Source organism: Xiphophorus couchianus, chromosome 3 (genome assembly GCF_001444195.1).
Source record: "Xiphophorus couchianus chromosome 3, X_couchianus-1.0, whole genome shotgun sequence".
In the NCBI taxonomy this organism is placed as follows: domain Eukaryota; kingdom Metazoa; phylum Chordata; class Actinopteri; order Cyprinodontiformes; family Poeciliidae; genus Xiphophorus; species Xiphophorus couchianus.
This window is the reverse complement of record NC_040230.1, coordinates 24012133-24019711: the sequence shown is the minus strand read 5'-3', so window position 1 is coordinate 24019711 and position 7579 is coordinate 24012133. Positions and strand designations below refer to the sequence as shown.

Genomic DNA, 7579 nt, shown 5'->3' with positions numbered 1-7579 from the left:
GTGACGCCACGCTCCGGATGCAGATGGTGGGGCATAAAAAGATGTTCTCTCTGGACACCTGTGTGAAGTTAAAGCAAACCGAGGCTGCGTGCCATGTGAACCTCTAAAAGCGTTACACTCCTTTCTTTTTTTTTTTTGGACATCAAAGACGGTGAGAGAGTCAGACGCTCAATAAAATGCTCCAGGAATATTCCAACACTTCAGCTGAGTTGAGATATTTTAATATTACTTTGACGTAACAGTTGAAATGAACACCTTTTCACAAAAGTGTTAAGCAAAATTAAACTGACATTAAAATAACTTTATCAGTAAATACTCATACTCCTGTGCGACACAGCGCCGTTTTCAGCAGGTTGATGCAATTGTGCTTTTATTCTGTGTGGAACTCATATAAACTCTCCACTGTCCTAAATACCAGAGCACTTAATCTGTATTTAGTAAACATTGAAATGAATCCACAGAGAAAAAAACAACAACAACAAAAAAAAACCCAGCAGAACTGATTTAAGACATGATGGAGCTTCTCTCTCTTTAACGAGATGATTTATTTTAAAGAGCAAATGAAGTCATTAGATGGAAAAAAAATACTGCTTTCAAGCTTCTTGATGTCTCTTATCTGAATTAAAATATATATTACTTTCCCATTTATTAAGTACGTTTTGTCGTTTTTATGCTAAACTCAATACAGGATTCTTATTTAAATGTGTTGTAAAAGTAAAAAAAAATTGTAATGTGATTCTGCTGGTTTAACTGGGGGGTGATGGTGGCTGTGACAGGGGCCGGGTGGTGAAAGCCAGCTGTGGCTTCACGGGGAGTATTCATACTCTTCTGCACTGCGTCTTCCAAAGTCCATCCAGCCGAGGTAATCTCTGTCCTCTATCCTGTGGCTGGGGGCCAGGGCTCTGCTGCTGAGGGAGGACCTGATCTGGAAGGCAGAACCTGCAAGAAATCAAACACACTGAGTGATGAAAACTGAGTTGTTGTTTTTTTTACATTTTTTATTTTCTACTTTGCTGTTAATGATGGTATGAACTGCTGAAAAGGAGCAATTTAACCTATTTTGACTTATTCTGTTTCTATTTCTGTCCTTTTGCATTCTACAAGAGCAGTGAGCTCAGCAGACCTAAAGCAGACACAGGGAGACGAGAGAGGAAGTGATGGAGGGAGGAGGTTTGGTTAAAAAGAAGTGGAAGAGACGGGGAGGAGGAGGGACATGGCAGATGGTGGGATACGGGCTCAGCGTGAATGATGGTGGAGTGCAGACGGACGGACGCAGGGAAGAAAAAGAATCACCAGACGATGAGAGAAAGATAAACAATTGAAGGGAAGGACGTTAATAACCCCAGCTTCTCGTTGTTGCCTCCGTACCCCAGAGCCCTCACCTTTCCTGGGGATCAGTCTGGCCAGGAGCTGGTTCAGGCTGTTTGGAGCCTCTGCGTGCTCACGGAGCTGGCTGTAGTGGGCGAACCGGTCTGATGGTGGCGCTGGAGCTGAGCGGACCTGGCGTGTTCGGCTGGGCGACGGAGCATGGAGGCTGTTTGTTAAGTGAGACGTACTCTCAGCTCTCTGGCAGAAGAAAGGAAGATGTACGGAAATTCCTTTTGAATTTAATTTAACTAGGAAAAAGTGTAGATGATGATTTTCTTTATATGTGCTACTTTTAAAGCACGGAAGTAAACATATGTAATGTCTCTCATATTAACTGATTTAAGTTTTTTGTGACTTATGGTGTCACGATGTGTGTGTGTGTGGGAAGGGGTGGGGGGGTTGGGGGGGGTCTTACCACTGACTGTGCAGGCAGACTCAGGGAGCCACTGGACAAAGCAGCCAGGATAACACACACATAGATACCTACATTCATGACTGGATACAAAATAAATGGAAAAGAGAACATGAACGCCACACAGTTAAATGATCAAAATCTTTTGCTTCAATTAGAAAGAAATCAATTAGCTTTACAGACAATTTAAGTTAAAAATCTCAAACAGTTTTATAATTTCTAAAGAACAATACGGGGAGAAGAGATTAATGTTTGATGAAAATACGGCAAATATCATTTTGTCTGTTTTATACACTCTGGTTGAGTGATGGAACATTTTACTGTTCAACACACACACCCCCCCCCACACACACACACTCTGAGTGTGTGTGTGTCAGCGATGAATAAATCTCAAAGGAAATATGATAATTATCTCCACATCTTAATTTGGTTCTGCGTTTTGCTTTCTGGGTCCAGATTATATTAAAATGAACTCACTGAGGGACTAAATCATATTTGTTTTTCCTCGTCTATAATTACCTCTTTTAAGAAAATTTCCTCTAACAAATGATGTCAATGAAATATTTCCTCACACTCAGAATATCACTGATAGATTATTATTCTGGAATGCAATATTACATCTGGGAGGCTGATTTTGCTCATTTTTCACCCTGGTGAGTAATCTTCATTAGATGTGATGAACGGTGCTTGGTATTAGAAAACTCTTCCAGAAGAAAAGTCCAATTAGATCAAAACAACACCAGTTGCTTAGAGGCTTTCAATCTGCAGTAATTATGAAATCCCACTGTCTCCATTTGCATCTGGGCTGGTATTACAGCTCAACGCTCTGCAGACTTCTGTTTACCGTTACTGAACATGTTTACTCAGAATCATGTTTGAGACTTTTCCAGCTTTAGGTTCTTTGTAAAATAATCCTGGTAAGGTGATGGGGTTGTTTTGCAGCCATTCCCTGGTTATTCACTGATTATCTCATATAATCTCCTAACACCAGGAGTTGCAGATGAGACGTGCAGCTCTAGTTTTAATCTCAATTACATCAAGAATTGATCTGTAATTTCATCACTGGCGCAGAAAACAAATGTCCATTTCAATAATTTTATAGAAAGTGGCCCAGTGGTGCTGTAAGCAGTCATTCTTTCAATGCTAATATAATTCCTGATAGCAGCTGGTCGTCTTTCATTCATTATTCATCGGGCTGATAATGATGTGCTGCTGTGCGTGAGAACCTTTTCCACAACTCTGCATCACACATTTTACAATTTGCGTAGCTTTTAAAGAATAGCTCTGGTTTTTACTTTTGTTTATCTGCCCTAGCATTTACTGAAATGCAAAAATAAAACATTCAAGCTAAAAGCAAAATTTTCTCCACTGAAATTTAAAAAAAAATTCTAAAAGTATAATATATTTGACTGTTAACCAACTTTCAAATTATGTTTCGTAAGTGGCAAATTTATATTTACCATTATTGTTTTAGCAATAAACAACTGACTATTAATAGTCATCCTCACTTCCTGTAATTCAGATATTTCTGATCATTTATGATCTACCATGTTGAATTTCTCATATAATCATTTAAAATAACATTTTAAAAAATTGTGGGGAGGAGAGAAGCAAAATAACTCTAGCCCTCTTTTTAAAATTCTACACCATTTAAGGGGTTTGTACCTTTAAGTACTTATCTTTTTGCAAAATTCACAAAGTTGAATGACAAAAAATTATGTGTATTTCTTACCTCCAGTTGTCGGCAAACCAGGGGACGAGTATCTGAAGAAGCAGAGTTTTGCTCCAGTGCTCAGGCTGAGAGAATATGGGAGAGAGGGAGGGGATGCTACCCTTTATACAGACTCAGAGGAAGTGGGAGGAGCCTGTACCGGTGGGAGGAGCCTGTGGATGGCGCAGAAACTGGCAGCACTGACGCCACTGAGCACGCAAACGTGCACACATACCGCAGAACACACACCAACACGAAGACAGATAGTTTCAGCTGTGGCAGCTTTGATAGTGATGGCTACGCCTGACTCACCTGGGTTACAGAGAACAACACGCGTACGAAGAATGAGTTTATTGACACAATCAGAGGACTCAAGTGGAGACAAGCTAAAAGGCCCTATTTAGCCTGAACTACAATAGACTGCAATTGAAGCCATTCATCGTGCAGCTCAAAGGGAAATCACTCTTTGCTTTTAAGAGCGGAAGGTATTGTTCAGGTACGACAGGCTTCGTAGCTCCATAAAAAGGCCAAATTTCAATCCACAGCTTTGTTTGCATGCACCTACCAATAATCTCCACAGGAGTTCTGATAAAGCCATTGTGGGGATTGTCAAAGAGTAATTCAGAGAAACTTTTAGTGCAACTTTCATTTTTGCAGCGGTGAAACAGTGGAAACAGAGAAGGTGTGTGTGATCCTGTTGGTCACACAGATGGTATTTAACACTGAAACAAGTAGGAACTGATCAATGCCTCAAATTTCAAGCAAACACCCAGATCCATGAGCTGATAGTGTCATTATTAATTCATAACGTCCTGCAATTCTTGAGGTAATTCGGTGTTCAGATGATCATAATTTTTGCATTTTTTGAGAATAGATTTCTTCATTCGCTCTGGAAATAGTGTTTGACCTAATCCCGACTTTCTTGAAATCTTCAATTATGCCATTTGTTCACATTCATGTTTCCGCACAATGCCACAAATCTGCATTTCTCTCCTTCCAAACACAGTAATTGCATTGAAGACAGGTTTGTATGATCGCTTTTTTGCTGCGGCATTCTTTGCCGCCAGTCCGGGTTTTGGTGAATGTGCTGCCGCCTTCCTGAAGATTGGCACCAAACTCTCCCTGCGTTCTTGTGGGCTGATCACTTCCTTTCCATATGATCCAGAAAAATTACAATTCTTGCTTATCCAAAAGCTAGCTTTAGCACCGCAGCACTGCAGGCCTTAGCAGAAATTTAGGAAAGTAGCAGTTTAAGTCCTTTATTAGCTTTCAAGAGCTCTCTTACTGTCAAAACTATTTTTCTAGAACACACCGAGTTTTTCTGAGCAAGAAATATTGTTAAATTTGTTTCCTACGTTGCATTTTACCAGAATATCTATAGAATATTTAGAAAATTTAGAGGAGAATTGAGGAAACATGTTTTTTTTTTAAAGAGAGGCATTAAGTAGATTAGAAAGGAAATGGCAAGAAACAGAGATAGAGGGGGAAAACACGCAGCAAAGGTTTCGGTGGGGAATCAAATAACAGCCATAATATATGGGAGGCTGATATACCTCTACACTTCATACATTGCCACAGGACACTTATGTTTAATTGGCTCTTTTGTCGTTTTTTTAAAAGGAACTGAAGAAACGTTGAGTTCTTTCTTGGCTTGACGAAAATCTTTTGAAACTCTGTTGGAAGGAAAAAGTTGCTTCATGAGCTTCTTTTGTCAAAAAAAAAAAGAAAAGAAAAGAAAGAAAAACTGGCTGAATAAATTTCACACATTTTATTAAACCGCAACCCAGAACATCAAGAAAAAGCCGTCATCCAGCAACTTGCTCGTAAAAAGTTGAATCACCAAGTTTTATACTTTCTACAAAACCCACCGTCTTGACTTTGCCAAGTTAAGTTGTTGATTCAACTCTTGCTGAAAATCGGATTTGTTTGTTGGGGGAAGTCATTAAAAACTTCCCAGCCGTCTACCTGCTGTGAAGGTCACTCCAAGGTCTGAAAGCGTCTTTATTTACTTCATTCTTGAGTCTTTTGGGCCTGAAACTTTAAATCCCCCGGAGAGATTCTGACCCTGAGGCTAAAATGAATAAAACTTTGTTATGCAGGCTATGTCTGAATTTTATCAGCTCATACGTACGCGCAGCTCTGGACCCTTTACCAACACATTTGAAGTGATATATAAACTTCTGACATAAGCACCTCACTTTGTACAATGCATATGTACAAAGTGAGGTGCTTCATAACTTTGTCCCTGGAGAACCTGAAGGTTTCAACATCAGGAGAATGATCGGATGTATGTTGGTCACAGGTGACTTGGACTTTAAACCATGGCAAAAAAATAAAAAATATAATATAAGGGAACTTAGTAATTAAATAATCAATATTCTGTACTTAACAGTGAAATCTTTATTGAGGCTGGCACCCAATTCACAGACCTCCTGACTGAATATGTTCAAATTTGTAACATGGATTGCATTTTCACAGATTTTACTTATTAAGAAAGAAACACATTTTTTTAGTTATTATTTTACTACACAGGTCCGCATTTCATTCGTACACGCCGTTCTCTCAGCATCAAAGACTGCGGTCTTCATGTCTCTGCGTCTAATTTGTCGTGTCTAAATCCTCTGGTCTTTCGCTCAGACAGACATCTGACTTGAAACAAAATAATCCGCCCTCCTCCCCCAGGGTTTCATTAGACAAGCAAAGCTGTCACCTCGTTAGTCAAGTCCTGTCCGTTATTTTTGGGTGAAGGAGGAAGACGGATGTTAAAGTAGAAAAATAGCAAGTTAAATGAATGAAGGCCATCCACAGGCAAAGAATGTCAATCGCAGAATCATTTTCTCAAATTAAATTCTCAAGGAAATTGCAAACAGATTTCTGCTCTGAAATCCCGGCCAACTCTTTCAGTCTGCGGTAAATTCACAGCTTTTGCTGACGATGTTTCGTGTGGAGCAGCTTTTTGTCGTGCCTCATTATCATAAAATAGTTCAGCTCACCTTTCAACAAAACCTCACTTCAAGAACATCTCAGCTTTCTCTTTCATATCAGTCATACGGATGTGAGATCAACATTTACATTTAAAAGCTTTTACAAAGCGTTTGAGCTGCTATTTTTCTACTGCATTTTTTTCATTTTATTTGGGAAACAAATGAAAATGGCTTCAGCCAATCAGAGGCACTAACACATCCTAATGTGATAGTTTGCGTCACATGTATAAATTAGCATGAACAAGTTACACTCTTTTTTCTAACAATAATAATAATAGAGCCTTAGAGATCTTAGTGCATTGTTCTTTGAATTTATTCCCCTGAAGCCTTTGTGAGTCTTTAAATAAGTTTGTTTGCTTTTACTGTGAAGGATGACCTAGTGGAGCTTGTATTGTGTTCCAAATTATTATGCAAATTGGATTAAAGTGTCATAGAGATTACATTTTTTGTTGTGCTATTAAATTTAAAGATGTTATTGTGTGTCAGGGCTCTTTGAATAACTTTAATTAATTTCAGAGAGCTGGGCTGATTAGTTTGTCTGGTGAGCTCAATTAAAGGAAATCTACCTAAGAAGGATGTTCCACATTATTAAGCAGGCCACGGGATTCAAGCAATATGGGAAAGAGAAAGAATCTCTGCTGACGAAAATCATCAGATAGTGTAGTGCCGTATGACAAGGTATGAAAACATTAGATATTTAACAAAAACTGAAGCGTTATCATTGTACTGTGAGGAGATTTGTGGCTGATTCAGAACAAAGATGGGTTTGTACAGATAAAGGCAAAATGAGGAAGGTTTCTGTTAGACAAATTCATCGGATTAAGAGAGCAGCTGTTAAAATGCTCTTACAAAGCAGCAAACAGTTAATTGAAGCTGCTGGAGCCTCTGGAACCTCAAGGTGGAGGATCCTCCAGAGGCTTGCAGTGCATCAACCTACTATTGGGCCGAAATCATGGGGAGAGAATCATTGGTCAGCCCCTTCAGAGTCCCTGGAGGTGTGAAAATGACCTCAGCAAAGTATATGGACTTTCTGACTGATCACTTTCTTTCATGGTACAAAAAGAAGAGCCGTACCTTCAGTAGCAAAATCATCCTCATGCATGA

General features: G+C 39.3%; 1 protein-coding gene across 1 annotated transcript; it reads right to left on the bottom strand.

Moving 5' to 3' along the window:
• Nucleotides 1-204: 204 nt before the first annotated feature.
• ccka (cholecystokinin a) lies at nt 205-3600 on the bottom strand. The gene is made up of 4 exons (XM_028013633.1): nt 3513-3600; nt 1784-1863; nt 1383-1566; nt 205-939 (listed from the first exon to the last, which is right to left on the bottom strand). Exons 2-4 carry the CDS (start codon nt 1859-1861, stop codon nt 806-808), a joined length of 396 nt encoding a protein of 131 aa, XP_027869434.1. The 5' UTR covers nt 1862-1863; nt 3513-3600; the 3' UTR covers nt 205-805.
• Nucleotides 3601-7579: the final 3979 nt, after the last annotated feature.

Excerpts from the sequence above, each read along its gene's own strand:
- ccka (XM_028013633.1), bottom strand. The coding sequence starts at position 1,861 with ATGAATGTAGGTATCTATGTGTGTGTTATCCTGGCTGCTTTGTCCAGT. Across the intron at positions 1,567-1,783 it reads GTCTGCCTGCACAGTCAGTG|AGAGCTGAGAGTACGTCTCA; the intron begins GTAAGACCCCCC and ends TTCTTCTGCCAG. Across the intron at positions 940-1,382 it reads CAGACTGATCCCCAGGAAAG|GTTCTGCCTTCCAGATCAGG; the intron begins GTGAGGGCTCTG and ends GATTTCTTGCAG.